General features: G+C 31.0%; 2 protein-coding genes, 1 non-coding gene and 1 pseudogene across 6 annotated transcripts; all 4 read right to left on the bottom strand.

Annotated features, from left to right (window-relative positions):
* Window positions 1-2,208: 2,208 nt before the first annotated feature.
* LOC11432264 (benzyl alcohol O-benzoyltransferase-like) lies at window positions 2,209-4,979 on the bottom strand (annotated as a pseudogene).
* Window positions 4,980-9,772: 4,793 nt separating this feature from the next.
* Window positions 9,773-11,145, bottom strand: LOC11420857 (uncharacterized N-acetyltransferase YoaA). 3 transcript variants are annotated; one of them, XM_024769911.2, is made up of 2 exons: window positions 10,613-11,145; window positions 9,773-10,164 (listed from the first exon to the last, which is right to left on the bottom strand). In XM_024769911.2, the coding sequence occupies exons 1-2, from the start codon at window positions 11,079-11,081 to the stop codon at window positions 9,983-9,985; spliced, it is 651 nt and encodes a 216-aa protein (XP_024625679.1). In that variant the 5' UTR covers window positions 11,082-11,145; the 3' UTR covers window positions 9,773-9,982. The 3 variants fall into 3 exon arrangements, with proteins under 3 accessions (XP_024625679.1, XP_013450516.1, XP_003626377.2); XM_013595062.3 differs by having other exon boundaries at window positions 10,051-10,172; window positions 10,613-11,140; XM_003626329.4 differs by lacking the exon at window positions 9,773-10,164 and having other exon boundaries at window positions 10,262-11,140.
* A 5,790-nt stretch (window positions 11,146-16,935) lies between these two features.
* LOC11434193 (U1 spliceosomal RNA) lies at window positions 16,936-17,096 on the bottom strand. The gene has a single exon (XR_003007388.1). It is a non-coding gene; the product is annotated as a U1 spliceosomal RNA (small nuclear RNA).
* A 2,172-nt stretch (window positions 17,097-19,268) lies between these two features.
* Window positions 19,269-22,202, bottom strand: LOC11433325 (uncharacterized). Of its 2 annotated transcripts, XM_024769786.2 has the most exons (6): window positions 21,902-22,202; window positions 21,681-21,829; window positions 21,429-21,590; window positions 20,722-20,837; window positions 20,367-20,412; window positions 19,269-19,925 (listed from the first exon to the last, which is right to left on the bottom strand). In XM_024769786.2, the coding sequence occupies exons 1-5, from the start codon at window positions 22,089-22,091 to the stop codon at window positions 20,370-20,372; spliced, it is 660 nt and encodes a 219-aa protein (XP_024625554.1). In that variant the 5' UTR covers window positions 22,092-22,202; the 3' UTR covers window positions 19,269-19,925; window positions 20,367-20,369. The 2 variants fall into 2 exon arrangements, with proteins under 2 accessions (XP_024625554.1, XP_003626375.2); XM_003626327.4 differs by lacking the exon at window positions 20,367-20,412 and having other exon boundaries at window positions 21,902-22,200.
* Between the last annotated feature and the right edge of the window lie 517 nt (window positions 22,203-22,719).

Below are 22,719 nucleotides of genomic sequence, written 5' to 3'. Positions count from 1 at the left end.
CCAATGTTATAATTAATGTTCTATCAATTTAACCCCTCTATCAATTAGGATCGTTATTAGTGATGTGATGTGACGTTAACCTCTGATGTGGACCTCATCTAAACTCCCACGTAAGGAAAGACGTTTTTTTTTTTTATCAAAATATCTTGGCTTCGAATGTTTTTTTACTATTCATGACTATTGGTGGGTTTTCAACCTATATATCCTCTTCTTCCCTAATTTCTATAATTCTAAAAACCTAATTTTTCAATCTCCCACATTAACAATCTTATATCTATAATTTTTATTCTCTAAAAGTTGTTCAAGCTCAAAATGAGAACATGGGTGGTGGTTATGTGTCCGAAGAAAGCTCTTGCAGTAGAGTTTCATCTTCAACCTCCATATTTAATGATGAATGTAGAATGCTTGATTGTTGGTGTCCTAAAAGATGTGTTATACCAAAGGCAAGTACATTGAAGAATTCAACGCAATATATATAATGGGCAATGCTTCACTATAAATACACTCACACGCTCAAAAGATTAATTATATTTATATTTGCATAGGAATATTCCATTTCCACTATTCTATATATGCACATAAGTATAACAAAAAACAAAACAAAAAAATATGCACATAAGTACATAAAAGTATCATAATGGAAAGTATATATTAATAACTAACTCATTTTTATTAAGATATCAAGGTTGGATAAATTATTATATGTTATTTTAGAGACATATACTTGAGCTATTAATTAATACTAACAAACCTTGCTATTTATGTTCATCAATGCAAGGTTGGCTTCACTTTGCACTTCTACTTCAGGCTAGTGGTCCATCAATGACATGACTCGTTACTTCTTATTTCTACATGTGAAAATACAATCACTTAATAATAATAATAATGAAATGCTTTGGGAATTTGCTTCAACGCTAGCTACGCCTTGCTTTTCTTATCTTATACCTTGACTAATTGTATGTGCAAAGATTTCAATGCCACTCCAAAAAGCCTTGGGTTTGCTAGGTTGAGTAGGCTGTCGGAAGTTCTGCCGCAGTCTGGAGGACTTTGTTGAAATGAAATGAAAAAAGGGTGAAACAGCTGACAGGGGAAAGTGAAAGGTTTTCTTACGTAACAGTGTTTTCTATCAGTTCAGTCCCTTACATATGTGGAATACAAGTGTAAAGAACAACTCATCAAGGTGCATCACACGCCCACGCCACTAATGGCGAAACTTGGCGCATGGAGTAATTTGATAGACATATATTACATTGTGTAACATTTAAGCTATTTCATTTCAATTAATTTGAGTATTAAATTGATTGATCGATCAAAATTCGAGTACGAACAAGCATATTCACTACTTTTGTTATTGGAATCCATCATTTTCATCAAGCACACTATTTTTCTACTTTTCTTAATGGCTGCAGCTGCAAAAAAGTGTTTTCATGCAATATACTTGCCTCTTTGCAACATTATATTAGGGATTTATCCCTCTCCCTCTCAGGGTAAAGGGCCTTGATGATCCGAAATTTGGTTGATGGATAACTAAAGTATGGCCAATAATTATTCTACTCGAAAATTGAACTCAGATTTTAAAAACATATTTAACCCTAGAACATATGCATGCACTATTATTTTCTATTTTTTTACAAGGGTGTTTATGTTTTCTCTTTCTAATTTTTAATATTTTTTCTACAAACACTTGTATATCAATTATACTTGCTGATTAATGTCTCTCTTATTAAATATAGTTATAAATTTCTTTAAAAAAATAAACAAGAAAATATTAGCTCAGGGTTTCTTATATACATATTGTATTTAAAAAGTTATTTTTTAATCAAATTATGTTCCTTGTTCATAAAAATAAAAAAAATAAAAAAAAAAATAAAAAGTTTTTGGTACTCGATCCCCCTAACTTTAACTTCTTGGATCCGCCTTAATTATAGGCGATTCTCTGTTGGCATGTTATTACATTTTTTTTTTTTAAGATCAAAATACTACTCATAAATGAAAAACTATCCAAGGCACAAAGTATGCCACAGAAAGAAAGAGAAAATAGGCAATAACAAATCAATGCACCCAACCAAAACCATAATCAAAGCCACAACAAAATAAACTTCCTTTTATTACATTTTTTAAATTTTGACAATGACAATTGAGAAAAGATTTCCTTCAAAAAAAAAAAAGACAAACGAGAAAAGATTATTGGACACCCTATCCACATCTCAAATGAAAAAATAGACCTTCCTTTTCAATTTTTTTAAACTCCTTCCTTTTCATTATTGCACACACAACACACAATTTTATTTAACTTGACTCACACAAAATCATTTATATATATTGTAACATCACAAGCTACAAACTATAAGGTAGATAAGATGAAACTAGGACCACTCATTGTAGGATAATTTTGGTTACCAAGCATATCATCTAACTCTTTAGCAAACCTCTTCATATCTTCAGGGGGCAAGCAAATTGGTAATATTAACCCTTCTTCTCCTTTTGCATTCTTATGCGGGACAATATAGGTTCCTCCAAGATAAGATCCAATTCCACCTTTTACTACTCCACCATATATTGTTTCACCCCATCCGAAATTCACTTCTGAGAAATTAGCACGAGTCCAATCCGACACTATACAAGTTCTTCCAGTTGTAAATAAACATCGTTCCTTAATAACCATAAAATCTGCTAAAGAATGCATGTATTCCTCTGTAACTTGAGTTTTTGCTTTTCTTATCAACTCCACTGCATAACCTAATTGGTTTCCACAAAGCTCCTTTGCGGTGGTGACAGCCGCCGAGAAAGCAATGCAATTACCGTAATATCCAACAAACAAAGAAGGGTTAGCACTAAACCTGGAACGTGCATTAACGATGCACATCATTCGTACCTCTTCATCTGGCTCTATCTGCAATGCTTTTGTGCGGCAGCACCAATAATATGCAGTGATAAGATCAAATTAATGTAGTGCAATGATGAAGGTGAATTGGAACCAAGCAACGAATCACAGCTATGTGAGCAGGTGTGAAGAAGAAAGATTGATGGACTACGATAGTAGTATCTTCTTCTTTGATGTAGGTATTTGGCGAAAGTATTTGTTCGTATTCACGATGGTTGCATGTAATGTATGGAGGGTCTCTTGCCATTAGAATCTCCCTATTCCATACAGGTTGAATGGAAGGTTGATTTGCTCCTCGAGCCATTTCTGCCCATGCAATCATGAATTGTCTCAAACCAGCTGCATCACCCATTGTATGGTTCACACTCAAGGCCAATATGAAACCACCACACTTGAGACGTGTGACCTGTCATTTTAATTCTAATTATCATGTGTGTAAAGATGTATGTACGTGAATATGTTATAATCAACTCAATCTGGCATATGCAACAACATTAACATGTAGAAAGTTCAAGTGGTTGTTTCTAAATTAACACTTTGGCAAATGATAACCAGTGCTCTAGGACATTCTTTTAAGAACTTTAGATAATAATAAGTTTTTATGAAAACTTATGCATTCGATGTATCAGAAATCGAGGTATCAGACATTTTGAATGAATAGTTTCTTAGTTGGGAATCATTAAAGAGTGTTCTTAGAGGCGGATCTAGATATGATGGTTTGGTGTGGCAAAATTATAAAAGAAAATTTTAAGTGTACATTTGATTTATAATACGATATATATATTAGTAATGTGAAAATTAAACAGAAAAAGCACTATAGCGAAGCGGCTAAAGCAAGTTTGTTGCATCTTAATCTGGTGGGGCAGCTGCCACACCATGCCTAACACTAAATCCGCCCCTGATTCTTAAGACACATTAGCAAAACTCTAATACTTTTTTTAATGAAAATGTGGAAAGAAAAGGAATGTACGATTTTTTTTGATAGTGAAGGTATGTACAGTTGAATGTGAGATTAATGTTTAATGTTTTCTATTTTTACATAAAAAAAAATAAAAGAAAAAGTTTTGTTTTATTTTGATGGTAGGTTGCCTCCATTCTTATTTTTTTTTTGGTAGTGTTGCCTCCATTCTTATATTGATAGTTGAAGTAGAGCGGTGAATAACTAATTTAGTCAATAAAATTGTAGGCATATTCTTGACCCAAAAAAAAAAAAAAAGTGCTTATACATAGACACACATAGGTGGCATACACTTCTTAAACCCTCACATATAAATGCAACATGTGGCAATGTGGGTCCAAAATAACTACTTATCATTTGTTTCACATTACCAAAATAACCTCCCACATGAGTGTATACAAGAGTGGTATGAAAAAAAGGGTGTCTATCTATATTTTCCAAAAAAAATGCAGGCATATAATAATAAACCTTTAAAATTGTAGGTTGCGTCTAATATAGACCTCTCGAAAATGGTTTAAAGGTTTAGTAAAAAAATGGTTTTTTTTTTCAAATAGTCTAGTGACTAGAATTCACTTTTTAAAGTGAATAAGTGTGCGTCCCAGGGAAAAAAAAAAAGAATTCTATAATTATAAATTATAAATAATAGATGATAAAAAATAATAGTAATTTTATTAAAATTTACTAAAAAAATGGGGTCCACATTTATTAAAATTTCTCACTCACAACATCATAGTTAAGAGGCTTGTAAAATTTCAAGGATGTGAGAGTTATTATAATTGGACCTGTATGAGTCAAATGGTACGGTCAATAATATGTTCTGAGCCTGGAACATCGTATAAGAGTTGTTGGAAGCAAGGGAATGGAGGATGCAGAGCATCACCAAATTGATCAAGTGTTACATCAGCTTCAGCTTCAATGAACATGACACCTTCACCAGTACAATCCACCATCAACTTGCGCCTTAATTGAATCGCAAACCTTCTTGATCATCTATGTCAGATAATAGTTTAACTTCGCGAGGAGTGGGTGCAGCTGGTGGCACCAACTCTGGTTGGCACCTCCGCACTGTGAACATTAACGATGATGAAGTCATGATATTAAAAGGAAGGGAAAAAAAGGACAAGTTTTATATAACGGTTTCGTTTCGTTTGAGTGTGTTGTTATATATTGATTGCCTTCTATTTATAAATGGAGTGTTTGAAAATAATAGTACAACTGAAGTCTATCATGGCCACAAAAAATAAAAGTAAATAATTGAAAATTCAAGGACCACATGATTGAAACAGCATTTTCATGCAAATAATATGCAGAGTAGTACAATGTCCAATCTTGTACTAGTAGCTAGCTCACGTTTTTGTTGTTGGAATTGTTTTAAGGGTTATGCTAACAAGTTTAATGAAACAAACGTCGATTTTTAAAGTTTTTTTTTTTTTGAACAAGTCAAAATAAAATTATAACATTACTACGGATAAAAAGTAACATCATCAAGAAATTTAAAGTCAAGTCACTGATGTCAAAAGATTTTTAAAGTTTTAATGTAATAAATTCAAAGTTAGTTTCTAAGATAATTTTTTCTATTAGATTTCTTATAAAATGTCTTTAGTGAATTTGTTAGCATATTTCCTTTTTTTTTTCTAATAATGAAGATCGAATGTTAATTGTTATATCAATTTTTTTTCTCTTTTTTATGATTTGAATAATGAATTTTTAACTTTTAATCATTTAACTCAAGTTGTTTGGAAACTTATATAAAAAAATTGAGGCAAATGTGCAATTTCTTCCTTATCGTAAATATGGGAACGAGTTAGACTTGTAAACATGGGTCAGACTGAACGGACAACACATTAGTCCATAATAGAGTTGTAAAAAACAATGATTATTACTTGTTTCACCCTATTCATTTCTCGTGCATCTTTTTTTCGAAAATTCCTCGAATTTTAGAATCCGAATTTAATTTTTCCTTTGTTATAGGATAAAAAAAAATGAGTTTTTCACCAATTCAGATTTTATAATCCGAAAACATCAAAAACAAAAAAATATGGTGTTCCTTGCTTTTTTCGGACTATAGAATCCGAACACCCCCCAAAACACCATTTTTCAGAGGAAAAACAGTTCGGATTATATAACCCAAACTGTATCAGCATAAATTTTAGCTGTTAGTCAAAAATCTGATTTTCGGAGTACTTGATCAGATTGCTCCGAAACTTCCACAGAAAATTAGAAGGGACTTCTTACGGGACTTCGCCTCTCAAAATCCAAAATTTCATCGTTTAGTCCTGTTTTTCATTTTTTTTTATTTTTCTTATTCTCAGAAAAATCTGTAAAAAAATTTGCATTAGTTTTATTAGATTTTTAAACAAATTTGGTGGTATTTTTATGATTTTATTTGACATATTTTTATTATTTTTTACTTTGTTTTTTTTGTTGTTTTTAAAAGCAAAATTCAAATCTGCTGAAATGAGAGAGATTTTGATTTGCTGATTATACACATCATATTTCTGATTATAAAATCCGAACACAATTTGGATGTTTTTTGATTTTATAATCTGAAAACCCATGGACATTTTTGGAAATTTTATAGGGCACGCGAGAAGATAGTAGCGTGGGAAAAGTAATAGTAAAAAACAATTAAGGCTTTTTTGGCATGGTCCATATAGCCATTGTTTGGTTCAGCTTTTTGTTGTCTCAAAAGCACTTCTAGTAGTCTCAAAAGTGAAAACAAGTAGTTCCAACATGTTTGATTCAACTTCTCGAAATTATGGTTGAAGCTACCGTTCCTAACTTTTGAGTTAGTTAGAATCAATTCTGCATTAAATTTTATATTTTGGTTGTTACAACCGGTTATTTTTCTTAATTGCCCTTCATCAGTTCTTCTTCCCTTTTGCCTAATACCCGATATTCCGTTATTTTTTTCCATAAACTCAACCACTTTCCTTCCTAATTTTTGCTTTGATCAGAAAATTGATAACCACGTTCTATTATCTATTTGTAATTTTTATTTCCATGGTATTAGTATTGTAATATTAATATTTTAGATTGACACCACTAACCTGTGAAGCCCCGATACTTCAAAATGGATGATGTATCGTATCCCCTGCGTATATTGCACCGATACCTGCCCGATATGTATCTGGAGAGTATCCAAATATTAAATTTTATTTTTTTAAAAAATAATTATCCGACACTTTCCAATACGTCCCGATACGCAAGGATACTTGTGTTTTTTTATATTATTTTGATTTATTTTTTTTTGTATACATTATATTACTATAATATAAAAACATTTCTTTTTTGGAAGCTGATTTGTATCTTGATGATGGGAATGGGGGAGAGGAGATGTAAAAGTTAGTTACATGTTAGTGTTAACTCTTACATCCTCCGTTCCATTTTAACCGAGTCATTGGCTCATTTCACACTTATTAAGAAAAAGTGTATAAGTGAAAGAGAGAGAAAAATGGTTTTGAGTGCCCTTATCAACAATTGGTGCATTCTTCTTTATCATAAATGCAAAGTACAAAATGTTGAGATGAGAGTGGTGAAAGTAGTATTAATTAGTGTTATAATTGGAAAAGGTAATTAATATTGTATTGAAAATTGAAATTGGTCAATTTTTCTGGGACAATATTTTTTTGCAAATGGCTCAATTATTATGGGACGGAGGTAGTACTGATGTGTTCTTTTTTGGATATAGTGCTTCTTTTTTGAATCGATATAGTATAGCATTAACAATGTCCCTTTTGGATGTAGTTAGCATTGATGTATAGCACTGGTGGTGCTCTTTTTGGTATATTTTGCGTATGTAATTGACTAATCATCACTTTCTTAATCGTCAATATTATTTATATTTATGTTAATGTGCTACGAGCCTTTGGTTTCTTATGTTTGTTAATATATTTCCATATTAAAAAAATGGTTATAATTATATTGTACATTTAGTTATATATAATTTTTTTTATTAACATATCACAGCCGTATCGTATCTTGATTTTTGAAATTTTCCCATATTAACATATCGGTGCAGTATCGTATCTGTATCGTATCTCGTATCCGGACTACACAGCCACCAGTGACCCAATTCAAAACTAACAACCAAAAGTTTATTAAATAAAAAAGGAAATATAAAAAGCATGAGGAGACATAAACAAAAGCCCACTACTTCCTTTGGTATTAAATATATAAGGAGAAAACTTAGGTACAATTTCTAAGGTGCTTTTCGTATGGTTCTTAACTAAAAATACATTTTTTTTTTTTTATATAACAAACTTTGAGAAAATTATGGATTCGAGGAAATAATTTAGTTAAGAACCATAGGAAAAGCACCTAGGAATTATACCTAAGTTTTCTCCTAAATATAAATCATGTATTTGAGTCAAATATGCTTACGTACATATAAACTATTTGAGTAAAATATGTTTTGCTTCATCACTGGTTAGTATTTTCTCTTGCCGAATGATTCAACGTCAGTTGCCAACAAGAGAAAATTTGTTCAGACGCGGGGTTTTGAAGATGGGAGGAGCCGATGTGCCATTGGTGCCTGATGAAGGATTTAGCAGGTGTATTAAATGTGTCGTCAAGTAAAATATTTGTAATAAGTTTGCTTCTATATGGATTGTAAAATTCCTACAAACGACTGCAAGTTTAAATTAGAATTAAGTAACGTGCAGGATGGGAAGGGGGGCTGCACTTGCCAATGGTTAAGTTGGCAAAATGTTTCAACATAGTAGGTTGATTTCTCGCCTTCGGGATGCTTTCGATCGAGAGTAACCTTCCTAAATCCAAATTTCGCCTTTCTCTCGTTGTTCGAGCTTGTTTTTCAAGTGAGGCCAGGCCTTTGTATTTATAGGCGTGTAAAACCCTAACTTTTCGAAACAATACACATGTGATGCACACCAACTTTTGTGCATCGCATCAAGGACATTAATTAGTCATCCACTTTGATTCTCATTATAATGGCACGATGTGTGGCTCAAAGCACGGTCGATTCTTAGGCAATAGTTGACTCATCTGTATTTCTTCATCTCTTGTCCCATTTGCCTCATTGAAACTTTCGTGGTGACTATGCCCCAAGAATTCACTTGATAATCTTGTAAAAATGTATAGCACAACCACAAAGATTTCTAGTTTGTGTGATTTAACTCAAGGTCCCACTCTTCATTGTGATCTCCCTTGTGCATCATCATCAGTTTATTAACAAAAACTCGACTAAAACAAATGAGACTTTGCTATAAGGACTTAAAACTAACTCCTAAACGATGCTAAATCTAATAAATGACATATTGTCATTAGCGTCGGGGGTGAGGAAGATGATGGATCATCTTTTCTTGAAGTCTGTGTTTGCTAGTGCAGTTTTGCACGCGATTTTTAATTGGTTGGATGTGTCGATGACTTTATCAAGAGACCTTTTTCGTCTTGTTAAGATATTTTTTTATCTCACGAGAGAGAAAAAAAATATTTTTTTGTTATCTCCTTGCTGCAGAACTTACAGATCTTCTATCATGTGTTCGAACCACCTAAGTCTATTTTCCATCATCTTTTCTACTATATATGTCACCCCAACCAGCGGCGAAGCTAGCATAATTTTTACGAGGGGGCCAAATATAAAGAAGAAATAAAATATATTTTAAAAATTAATATATTAATCTTTTTTTTTTTGTGAACAATTATATAATAAACATAATCGATAAGTAAAATAAATGCACAATATTTTTTACTTATATTATCAACGAAGAAAATAAAAGCTAACTATTTATTTGTAAAAGATGAGTTCTATGGAGTTTTAAGAAGACAAATTTATCTATAATTGACACTAAACTAAATAGATTATCAATTTTTGTTAATATAATATCTCTTTAAATCAACAAAATTGTTTGGAATAGCCAAATAATATATTAATGGAGTAGCTATATATATATATATATATATATATATATATAAAAAATTAGGCTTGTTATTCAAGAATTTATTTTCTTTTGGGGTAGCCAATTCTACCCCATCCCTATGAAGCCCTCCACCCCTGACCCCAACTATCTATCTCTCTAATATTGTTGTTTCTAATCGTATCTTATCTTGACTTACCACACCCAACGTAACATCATCATTTCCACTACGCTTACTTTATTCACGTGTTGGTTCTTTACCGCTCAACACTCCGTCTCATACAGCATTGTCAGTCTGATAATTGTCCAATAAAATTTTACCTTCAACTTAAGCGGTACTTTTGTATCATATAATTCTTCTCCATTTGAACCACCTAACTTGAATTTATGTTGGCTAATTGAGCTCTCTCCAAGTATGATTTTTTGGTCCAAACAAATCTTCATGTCTGATTTTCTAATAAGAAAAAAATATATCTGAGAACAAATCTCTTCTCTTTTTCTAAAACATGTATTTAATATAGTAAGATCAAAAGCAAGTGAGAATTATGGCATTATTTTGAACCAAATTACAACATATTCACTGAGGCCACATACTGTTGGCTAATTAAGGTATAACAAACACTTATTAGATAAACGTTTATGTATAAATTATTTATATAATAAAAAATACAATAAAGTTAAATTGTTCCGTATAAGTTATAACATATTTTCACAATCTAATAACTTAGAGAACTTATGAAAATAAGTTAAAAACAACTCATGTCTATAAAAAAAAAAACTTAAATAAGTCAATTCAAATAGATCATAATTAGGAGTAACAAGAGGCAAACTAAACAACAGGAGGAATTTCATCTGTTGACAAAAAACTAAAGACAGCCAAATCCATGATGGTACCTTTGATATAAGTATACTTTCTAAGAACACCCTCTCTAAGGAACCCAGCCTTTTCCAAAACTCTTTGAGAAGCCTTGTTATCCACGTAAGTAAAAGCTTGCAACCTTAACAGATCAGAAAAATCATTAAACACTTGAGATAGAGCAATTTTGATTGCTTTTGTGGCTATCCCTTGACCCCAATAGTTAGAAGCAACAGCATAACCCATGTCAGCTTTGCACCTATCATCACCTGACCAAGGATACACTGAAACAAAACCGATGGAATGGTCGTCGAGACAGATTGAACGACGCCAAGGGTGAGGTATGCAGACATCTTTGATGAAAGTTTGAGCTTCTTCCCTTGAATTGCAAGTTTTCCATCGGATGTTTTTTGTTACTTCATCGTCCCCTGCCCATAACATGAAATCGTCAACGTCTGTTAGCTTGAATGGCCTCAGAGATATCCTAGATAGATCCACCTTTGCCATGTTGGTCAAATGATCATTGTTATTCTTGTTACTACCACCCTATTATATATATTCATTTATTTATAACAATTATTGTACATAGAGAAATAATTAAGATTTTAGTTTAAGTGTTTAACCAACCAATTTCAACGTTAGACTTTTAATTAAGTAAATAAATAGTCAATTTTGTCTCCAAAGTGACGTTTGTATTACTTGGCATATTCCTTATGTAATCAAATATTTTAAATCGTCTCTTTTCAAAACTTCAAGCCTACTTTTCAACAAAATTCTATAGCAAAATGTTTCTTTCTTTTACTTTCATGCATTAGAGAACATAATAATGATTTAGAGTATGAGAATGGGAGAGAAAAAGGTGATAATCTGATCAAATTTTGTGTATTTACTAGTGTATATGTTGCAATCTATCTATCTATCTATCTATATATATATATATATATATATATATATATATATATATATTCTAAACTATATTTTTCCTATGTGTCACTTTACCAATGCCCCCTTTCTAACTAATCTCTCATACTTATGTCATGTGGCTATCTTTTGTTCTTGATTCTTTACTAGTCATTCCTTACTATCTATCTTTCATTTTCCATCAGTTGCAAAAACACTTCATTTACTTCACTTCATGCAAGTTACACAATGAATGCATTATAATCCATTTTATTAATATTAAGGGGTTACATTTTAAAATTATTCATATTCTTAATCAATCCTCTTACACACACAAGTTTATTACTATAAAGCTCCTCATTTTTTTATAAGCTTATATATATGTTGCTTATATTATCCTTTTCATTTCTTCTTCCATTTCATTTTTTGATAGTTTTGATTTTCTCTTCAAGCTTTGTGTGTGTGTGTGTTTCTATTTCTATAACTTTTCATATTCTCTAATGGATATTTTTTCTTTGATTTCAAAGACACAGGTTTTGGAAAAAGATAGAGTTTTGTTGAAAGGACACTTCATATATGAAATGGTGATTGTATTTTTTCATTGAAATTAAAGTATTTTTTCATTGAAATTTTTTATTTAACATTGTTATGAGATCAAGAGTTCACTAAACATGTGGAAGGAAACATATTAAAAATGCATAAAAAATGAATATTTTTTTATTCATTTTTATTCCAAGCCAACATGTGGTTGTTGCTATAACTATTAGAGATTTTTCCTTCACAACTAATTGTCATAAGATGGAGGAGGATTTGGTTGAATCTTACAAGAAACTCAAAACTCTCAACACCAAAAATCCTAAAGGGTCGAACAAGAGAAAGTAAGAATCTTTATCCATAGCTGTTAGTTTAATTTGATCAAGTTTCGTGTCTTTGTAATAAGTGAAAATACTCTTATTATATTTTTAATTGAATAGGTTCTTATAAGATCAAGTATCCTAGGTAACTAATTGTGGAAGCACACATCTATTCAAGGCCTAGGTAACTAATTGTAGAAGCACACATCTATTCAAAATTCTAATGGAATGTTCTTGACCTTCGTGAATTGGAGAGTCAAAATCATGTTTTGATGATTTACATGGAAATTTAACCTTTGATCATGGAATTTGGTGACCTTCATACTTTCCATCAATTGAGTTTCCTACAATTAAGAGTAAATTTGGGTGCATCTTATGAAATTGTCTAACTATACTCACATTCTTTTGGGGAAGTTTTATTATTACTTTATTTTAAGGATAATTAAATGACATTATTGCCATTTAGTTGTTTTCTTTTAAAAAGGTTTAATAAATTTATTAGCAATATTTTTAGATTTAATTTAATAAAGTTTATATGGATTTTATATATTTGAAAGTATGAGGTTAAGGTTGAATGTATAAGTGTTTATATCAATTATATATTGTCTTCTATATTTATATTGTAAAGTAAGTTTGAGTTACTCTTGATCTAGCATTATGATGATATGGTACCTTAAAGATATTCCCAAAATTAAATTTGACTCATTATTCTTAAGCTATGATTATGCATATGTGTCACCTCTAAAAAATCATTCTCTCATATAGTATAATAATTTCTCACCCTTTCTTATTCTATCTAATCTATCTAATCTAATAATTATAACACTGGAAGTAATTTGAAGTTACAAAACTTATCATCCTTTCTTAATATATTTGTAGTTATTATTTATCCTCCATTAAAAAAGGCGTAGAGAGTAGAAAATGTGAGAAAGAGTTAAAAAAAAAAAGAGAATGAGAAATGAATTAAAAGAAGTGTTGGGAATGATTTTTTTGGAGTGTAGTGATTAGAGGAGGATGTGAGGTAATCATGTAGCGTATAATTGATGAGTTGTAAAGAAATAATTTCGAGGTCTATTTTAATATATTATAAAATTATGGGAAAAGAATATGTGAAGATTAGGAATCATATTAAATAAATTATTATTTTTTACTTGAACCATTTGAAATACAATGTAAATCAAGAAAAAAATTATAAGTTGTCATATTTTTCTCCAATCTAATTGTTAAACTTAAATTAAACACTATGATACTTTACCTATCTAAAAAAATATTGTGACATTTTACCGTAAACACATTTAGACAATGAATCACGAGATCAAGTAAATAAAAGGAGACTAAAACCGTTACATTGTCCTACTGCTATATATGAAGCAGACGTTCCAACAAAATTTGTGAAGCATGGCAAGTTTAAGGAGCTGAGGAACAAGATGGGTGTCGCATATTTGGAGCATCTATCTATCTATATCTTCTTCTCTTTGTAAACTATATCTTCTAATGCTAGGATTGTGCCTATGTGGCACCTCTAAAAAAGGTTTAATTTCTATTCTCTAATTATTCTATCTAATAAACTAATCTAACACGTAACTTCTCATTTTTTTTCTTCACAATAATGTTAATTCAATCATACAATGCATTAGAATACAATGTGTTATGATCTCACTCTAGAGAAAAAATAACAAAGATGTTACGTTAATGAACAGAAACATCATTGTTTTTCTATAGTCATGTTTTAAGAATCTAATAGTAATAGTTTATGCATGTATCAAACTATTCAAACGTTCCGTAATTTTTTACACCATCATCATTGGATGTATCTCCTAACATTCCTTCAATTATAACCTACAAAATGGAAAATTTTAAAGTGTATTTTTTTTATAATTCCCGCACACCGTTTATAACCACAACTTATGCCACATTCATTTTCACTCAATCCCAGGATGTTTCCACCATGCCTTCTATTGATATCAATTTCACAACAAATACTTCTTTACACTTTTGATGAAAATTGGTTGGTTATAATTTTAATTAGGGGCTATTGTCCTATCCTTTTGTGTATAAATTTCGGTTGTATTGTTTTGATTTTGGATCATCATTATCACTTTCTTCAACCAACTCTTGGATGATATTCTTCAATTTTGCATCATTATATATTGAAAGAGCACATTATTTTCTTAACAAGATTGTTGTTGTGTTTTATTTTTAGAGAGAGCATATTATTATTTTTAACAAGATTGATGTTGTTTTTCTTTTAATTTTGTTTTAGGTTCTATGAATAACAATACGAGAGAACATTTTAGAGCTTTGTTATAACAAAGTCATATAAAGAAATTTAAGCAATTGGTTTGATTGGTAACAATATGGTGCATTTAAAATATTAGAAACAATATTATATTTCAAGGTGGGATGGATAATGTGGAAAAATTGGTGGATCCAATTAAAAATATTGTTTGGGTATGGTTCTTGGGCAAATTGCAAGCAATATTTTGATCAAACCCGTGCAACGCACGGGTTATATACCTAGTATATATTTATAAAGCAAGATACATATGTAAAAAAATTACCTTGGTAATGTATATAAATTAAGGATTTAATGGTGGTGCATCGACAGTTCAAAATAATTTTACACACACAACCAATCAAAAATATTTAGAATTGTCACATTAATTAAAGTTTTTAATTTATGTGACAATTCTAAATGTTTTGAACTGTCAACCCACCATCATTAAATCCTTAGATTATTTATTCATCTATTATTCTTTTTCTTTTTTTATTTCATCATCCATTATTCATTTAGTGGTGTACATTTACGTTTTTTATTTAATAAAGACAAATATTATTAAGCAGAAAAAGAAAAAGGGGGCTAACTCATCAGCTAGTACATTTATAAAGCATTCATAACCCAAATAGTATTATCAACTATAAGGGTTTGTTTTCTCTTTACACTTTAGGAAATGTTCTCCCACACCTCAAAATGACCTTCAATATTTCTAACTATAGTTAACTGTCATAAGCGAACGACAGTTAACTACAGTTAAAGATGTACATTGGGGGTATTGAAGGTTATTTTGGATGTGGGAGAGCAATTTAGTTGGTAAGATGTACATTTAAGATAGAGCTCTAGTCCACCAACTGATTTCAGTCTGACCTCTTTTGTTTTTGACTATTTGTTTTTTTTTTTTCCATCTTCAAGATATCAATTAAGTAAGAGGGATTAATATATCTTTTAAGGTGTGTTTGAATTGAGGGTTTAGGAGGAAAAGGGAGGGGAGGATTTACTTCTTTCTTTTTTAATAAAAAAACTATATAACATGTTACGTGTGATTGAATTATTACATGATTGTTTATCATGTTAATATGTTCGCTTTTTAAGAAATATTTCATAATACCCGTAGTTTAAAAATAAAGGGTTAATTAAGTTTTTGGTCCCTATAAATATCTGTAGTTTTGTTTTTAGTCCCTATAAAAATAAATCACACTTTTTAGTCCCTACAAAATTTTCCGTTAGTGTTTTTAGTCCCTGTTAAATTAAAATTTGTTTAATTATGCTTAAAATTTTAAATTTTTTAATGATTTTTTACGTACTTGTTTAAAATATTAGTAAAGGTTCAGCCACAATAAATTAGCTCAAAATTTTATTTTTAGATCCAAATTTTCGTTAGTTTTATCTTGAATTTTTGAGGTTTTCAAAAGATTATATTTAATTCATTACATGTTAAAAAATTCTAATTTTTTATAAAAGAGATTATTATAATGTTCGTAACATGTCTGTTAAAAATCATTTAAAAATATAAAAGTTTAAGTATAATTAAACAAATTTCAATTTAATAGGGACCAACACATACTTTTAGTCCTTATAAAATTAAAATTTTCTTAATTGTGTGTAAACTTTTAAATTTGTAACATATTTTTCACATACTTACTTAGAATATCATTCAAAGTTCCTCTGCAAAAAAATAACTTAAAATTTTATTATTAGGTCCAAATTTTCATTAATATAATCTTGAAAATTTGACTTTTAGAAAAATTCATATTTAATTCATTACATGTTAAAAAACTAAAAAAAATTATAAAATAGTGTCTTCCGATGTTATGAACATGTATGTAAAAAATCTTTCAAAAGTCTAGAACTTTAAGCATAACTAAACAAATTTTAATTTAACATGGACTAAAAACACTTAAAAAAAATATGAACACTTGCAAAAGAAATTATGAACACTTTCAAATGTTATGAACACTTAAAAAAAATTTATAGGGACTAAAAAGTGTGATTTATTTTTATAGGGACTAAAAACAAAACTGCAGATATTTATAAGGACCAAAAACTTAATTAATCCAAAAATAAAATATAAACTCTCCCTCCCCTCCCTTCCCCTCCCCACCATCAAGGTTAGAATGGTTGCTTTCTTTAATTCCATAAACAGTCTATGACCTTCATTTTCAATAAATTTATAAAAAAAAAACATTTTCCCCAATATATGTGTCAAGAAAAAAACGAATAACAACTGCAAAAAGACACATTATTGGGCCTCCGATCAAAGATAAATTGAGGCTTCAATTCTCAACGGCTACGATTTAACGCAAACCTCAAAATTTTGAACTATGATTGGATGGAAGCCGCGCGAACGCAGACCCCCTCAGCAACAAATTATAATGTAGGCTCCACCACTTGGATAGACCTTAGAAAAACACCCCTCCTAAGTGCAATGGAGGTCACCTTTCTAGGCCATAGGCCTTCATGATCACCCATTGACCCCATCCAGGTAAGTATGTTGTAATGCTGCTGATACCTCTTTATTTATAGCTTTCTGTTCCATTGCACGCGTACAACTTCACCGATATGGGACTAACTAATATTTTGCTACTTCACACATATGAAAATGAAACAACATCCCTTGAACCCTCTTTATTTAGAGCCACATGGAAGGTGATTAGCCTAATGTTTCTTCTCAAATCACAAGTTCTATGTGAGATCAAATCATCTGTAGTTAGATTCGATGTTTATAGCAACAATTGAACATACAAAAAACTCCATTATCAATGTCAAAACTTGGCATAAGAGATGCAAATTTGGAAGGCAGCATCTCATACTGCTTCATTGTTTTGGCTGATCTAATCATTTTTTGTTCTCTCTTACACTTTCTCAAGACTTCTTTTACATCTTCCATCAAATTTTACACAATGATAACTATGTAAATGAACTGAATAACGATCAGTTGGTGAGAAACAAGTAATAGAAGACACTACTCCACTAAGAGCCAATAGGCATACAGATATGCTATTTAATAAACTATGAGCTGATACTATTTCCCTTACATCTTCATATCTTTGGTGTTAATATGCTTGACGTGTTCCATGACATGTTTTCAAATTTGTTGACACATGTGAATCGTTGCTTGCGGATTCATAGCAAATATTCATAAGGAGATATTTAACTTCAAAGTTATATTATGATTAACAGCAAATTTTAATGAGTGTAGACAGCATCCTCGTGAATTGATTATGGACATTTCTTGTAGTTATAGATCACTCAATCATCCTTCTCTTAATGAGTTGATTACTGTCATCCCAAATAGCTAGTTTATTTTAAAAACAATAGACTGAGAAAACAAAATCACAATTTCACATCTCTCCAGACAATGAAAATATTAGTGGAACATGATTGCACGTTAATTTTAAGCAAACTGGTTTAATCATGTAACATGTATATAATTAAGCATGGAACACAAATTTGGCTGAGCTATACGTATTCAACCAATAACAATCAGTTTTATTCGTATGGGATTAACTTTGAGTTATGCAAAGAGACCAGAAACTAGTTTGAATCTCAAACAGAGGTACAAACTGGCATCAAGGTATGCTTTTGTTGAAGTATTAGCAAACTTCCATGAACAATGAACAAAACCATCAGTTGTCCGATCCCCTGACACCTCAGATATTGGCACACGATGTTACTTTCAAGATTCTTTATCTTCGTTGTTCATACAACACATGAGAGGTTATAGAAATGTCATACTTGCAACAACAAAGGAATCATATTGTCAAGAATAGATTCATCAGCTAGCACTTGTTGGTATTTAACGACTATGAGCTGATACTTTTTCCCATATATATATGCTTGATGTGTTCCATTACCTGTTTTCCGATTTGTTGAGTACAAGTGAATTGTTGCTTTGATTAATAGCAAATATTCATATGGTGTGAGCTGCTGTTATTTAACTTCAAAATTCCATTATGGTGAATGCAGGAAATTTCAATAAGTGATAGAGGCCGTTCAAAATAAATAAATCAATCAATAAATAAGTGCAGAGAGCGTCCTCATAAATTGATCAAAGACATTTCTTGTAGTTGTAGATCACTCCATCATCCTTCTCTTAAATTCTAGGCAATTTTTCATCCACTTTCAGACCGAATATGAGCGTCTGCTCCAACATAAACATGAAAGACCCTTGTGTATAACATATATCAATTTCTAATTTAAGTTCAGAGTCTCAACTATCACGTGAATAGATTATTATCATAAGATGTTGTGCTCAGGTCTGCTAGATGACATGCAGAGAACAAAGATGCACCTTGCAGAGCCAACGCCGGCTGCTAAACAATTTTAAGCAAATACTTTTGACATCCATGGCTACCTTTTCTCCCCCAGTTGGATAAGTAATTTAGCAATTCCAGTAACTAAAAGTGGGGTCATCTTTGACTCACAGCGTCATTTGATAAAGCATCATTTTGATCCATATTTGACAGAAGCTTAACTATAGTTTGAAAAAAATGACAATGAAAGCATTAAAAAAATAAAGTGCCTAAAGCACAAAAGTAATATAAGATAAACATCTTCTCTATAAGTGAGGTCAATTTGCCTCACTTTCTTTTTCATCATACCAAATATATCATAAACCTGGATCTATTTGAAAATCGAAAATAAATATTATAAATCCGGATCTATTTGAAAATCAAAAGTAAATGAGCTGAAATTGAAATCTGTTAATTTTCAAAACAAGATTACACTACGGATCAAATAAATTGAAAAGAGTGAGATTAAAGAGCATAAACTAAATCCGTGTTAGGATCCTCTCCATTTATGTGTTTCTCTATTTCTTCAATTTGGAGAGATAAAACACATAAAATCTTGGAAAAAGTAAAATATAATTAATGATGGTGGGACCCATTTAGTGGTGGGACCCACCATATTTTTTGTGTTTATCTCTCTCCAACTTGCAAAACTCCATTTATTTTGCCAAATGGAGAGGATCTTCAACTATCACTAAATCCTGCCTTAACAATTTTGCTTCTTGCCTTTTATTAAGGCTTAAGGGTAAGAATAGAACTAACTAACTAATTACTCTTCAACTGAACAAAAATATTCTGTTTAGTTCTACCTAAATATACCCCCAAAATTGTAGACTAACAATCTCAAGCAACTATTTGGAAAAATATCTTATCCTAACATTTGATTATTATAACCATGTCTGCAGTCTAGTGCATTGAGCAGCTTTGATCTGAACCAGATAAAACACTATGAGTGTAGATCCCATTCGGTCAAGGCTTCCTTGCAGTTTAATACTTGGCCTCTGAATTCTTTCAATCCTTTCCACAGCACCTTCATAAATAAATATTCAGAAGCATAAGCTGATCAATTTTGAAAATCTATTCACAAGGAAGACTCTAATATATATATTGAAATTGAAATTTAAAACAATTGGAGGACAGAAAACGGTCCTTCACTTTTTCAATAGAAAATAATTAAAAAGAACAGAAAAATGTTAAGAGTTCTGTTTAAAATAGCCATGCAATGGTTTTCACAATGTAATACATATTAAAACACCAAACCCAGTTTTTGAAGATATACAAAATGAGTAAGAAATTTAGTTTAATCAGAAGTGACAGAGACGTAAGAAATGACAAAGTTACTAAGTGGAAAACTAATATAATATCTATCAAAAGACTAAAAAAGTAGTAAATTATAGGTCAGAAAGCACTAATGTATTCTTTAAACCTTTATTTATTTTTCTGTCGAGAAGCCTAGTGGCTAGAAATTCACCTTTTAAGGGAAATAAGTGGGGAGTCCGAGGTTCGAACGCCGGCCCCTGCATATATAATACAACGTCTCTACCGATTGAGTTAATCTCACGGGGCATGTATTATTTAAACCTATTTGCTTATCTATGTAAAAGACTAAAGAAGTATCATTAAGTTCAGCTACTGTGTAAAAATACGTGAGAAACCTCAAGAACTTCAGCAGGTAAAGATAATAAAGAAGACATAACATTTTGCCTTTTCTAATTGATGAACAAGCATCAAGCAACTACTATAAAACAGAAAGAAGAAAAAAAAGTGTCAGGAATCAGCTTGTTCTCTAAAGATTTTCCTTTTTTGAAAGGAGGAGAAAGAACAACCTTTTATATCGCTTCTTTGAACCACATGGACAGAGGGCATTCCTGCTAACTTGTCCACTTTTAGCCAAATTAGACTTAGCAATGTCCATAGGATTTGTACCGACCATCTTTTGTAGCTAGAGAAGAAGAAACATAAATATAGATGGTTACACATAAATTCAAATGCCCTTACAAGAACAGGAAACACATTTATACAAATCAGTTGACACAACAAAGTCTTGCTTTATTACACATATACTCATAATCATAAACTCACATATATCTTAGCTATAAAAGAAATTGATTATTGACTTCGTTTGCATTAGATTATTTAGATATAAACTCCCAAATCATGCAAACAAGGAAAGCAATTCTGAATGAAATATCAAATACCAACACCAAAAGACAACAAAATACATAACAGACACATAAACATGTATTATTCATTTTTATCTAGGACATGATGTCATAAAATACATTTCCAGAAGCACGGATCAACGTAGTCAAAGCAGTGTCTGATGGATTCTAACAAAAGAACACTAAGTATGTAATTGGGAGTTGCAATTATGACGCTGTGAAGTGTGACCGTTCAAGCTACGCTGTGACATTGTTACATGACAATGATCGCTCTAATTACAAACATGCTATATAATATATTGAATTCTTCAAGGGTAATATAAGCAATTAATAAAATGATGAAGGTATTATTAGTTAAGAAGAAAGATTACTTCAGCCATATTTTTAGGCATGGGTTTTCCTTCTTGGTTTAACTTTTGAATCTTCTTGTGTGCTTCTTTAGCCCAAGTAAACTTTGCAAGTGCATTCTCCACTTCAGCAATTGTGCAATTACAATGTTTCGCAGCTTCATGTTTTTGATTCGTCGTCAAGTTCTAACCAATTAACCATAACAAAACAAAATCAACAAATGCAGAACATTCTAGTAATAATAATTCAAACAAATTAATACAGTTTAATCTAACCTCTCCTGTGTAATCGAAAGCTGCGAGATATCGAATAATGACTTCGTATTTCTCAATGGCAGTAGAAAAAGTAACTTCGCTACTTCGTCCAACTATATACTCTTTAAACGCACCAACTTTTCTTGCTTTCTTCATTTCATCGGCAAAATCTGAGGGCGAAATAGATTAAAAAAAAAAATGAAAACCTAGAAGAATAGATTGAAATGAGAAAATGAACATACTGAGTAAGGTGAATTGAGATGCGTCTGGTGGTGCTCCTTCGGATTTTTGGCCTGTGAAGACGTTTTTGACCTTGTCCATCCATGAACTCTGAAGGTGAACCGTAGTGGAAATTGAACGGTACTGGTAATTGTTGTATAAGAGATTATGATGATAATTTATGATTCTATTTGCGATGCGAAGTGCGGCCATTAATCGATTCCTTTAACTCAAATCCTGTTTCTGTAAGACTGGGAAGTGGAAAACTAGACTCCAACTCAGATTGGCTTCCCCCAACTCATTATTTTATTTTTGTGGTTTTTTTCTTTTTGACAAAGAAAAAAAATAAAAGTGTTTAGCTGAGCAATTTGATGTTTGATTTTCAATCATGTTTAGATTTTTTCTTTTATTTCAAATAGCCTAGTGGTCGGAGCTCACACAATACATATGAAAAGTGAGGTGTTTGGAGTTCTCGATCCAAAGTCCCTGCATATAATATGCAATATCCTACTAACTGAAAGAGTTTTCATCGATCATTGCGTTTCTATTAAACTTGAGAAATTTCGTATAGGTTATATATATTTCATAAAAAATAAAATAAAAAACCACTCTTTTAGTTTGCAAATTCAAGTGAGATTTTTTTTCATAGTTGTACAAATATAATTCATTTTTAGAGTTTGATTAATCCTTAAAAAAAATTACTAATGAGTTTAGAATGCATCTTCAAGTTAACCACTGTCAAAAAGGTTAAATTGACATGGACGGATCCATCGTAAGGCTTAGTCTCGCTATAGTCACACGATAATATTACTCTAAAAACATTTTTTATATATACTAACGT

Source organism: Medicago truncatula, chromosome 7 (genome assembly GCF_003473485.1).
Source record: "Medicago truncatula cultivar Jemalong A17 chromosome 7, MtrunA17r5.0-ANR, whole genome shotgun sequence".
NCBI lineage: Eukaryota > Viridiplantae > Streptophyta > Magnoliopsida > Fabales > Fabaceae > Medicago > Medicago truncatula.
The sequence above is the reverse complement of the archived record's forward strand: the minus strand, read 5'-3'. Positions and strand labels throughout refer to the sequence as shown.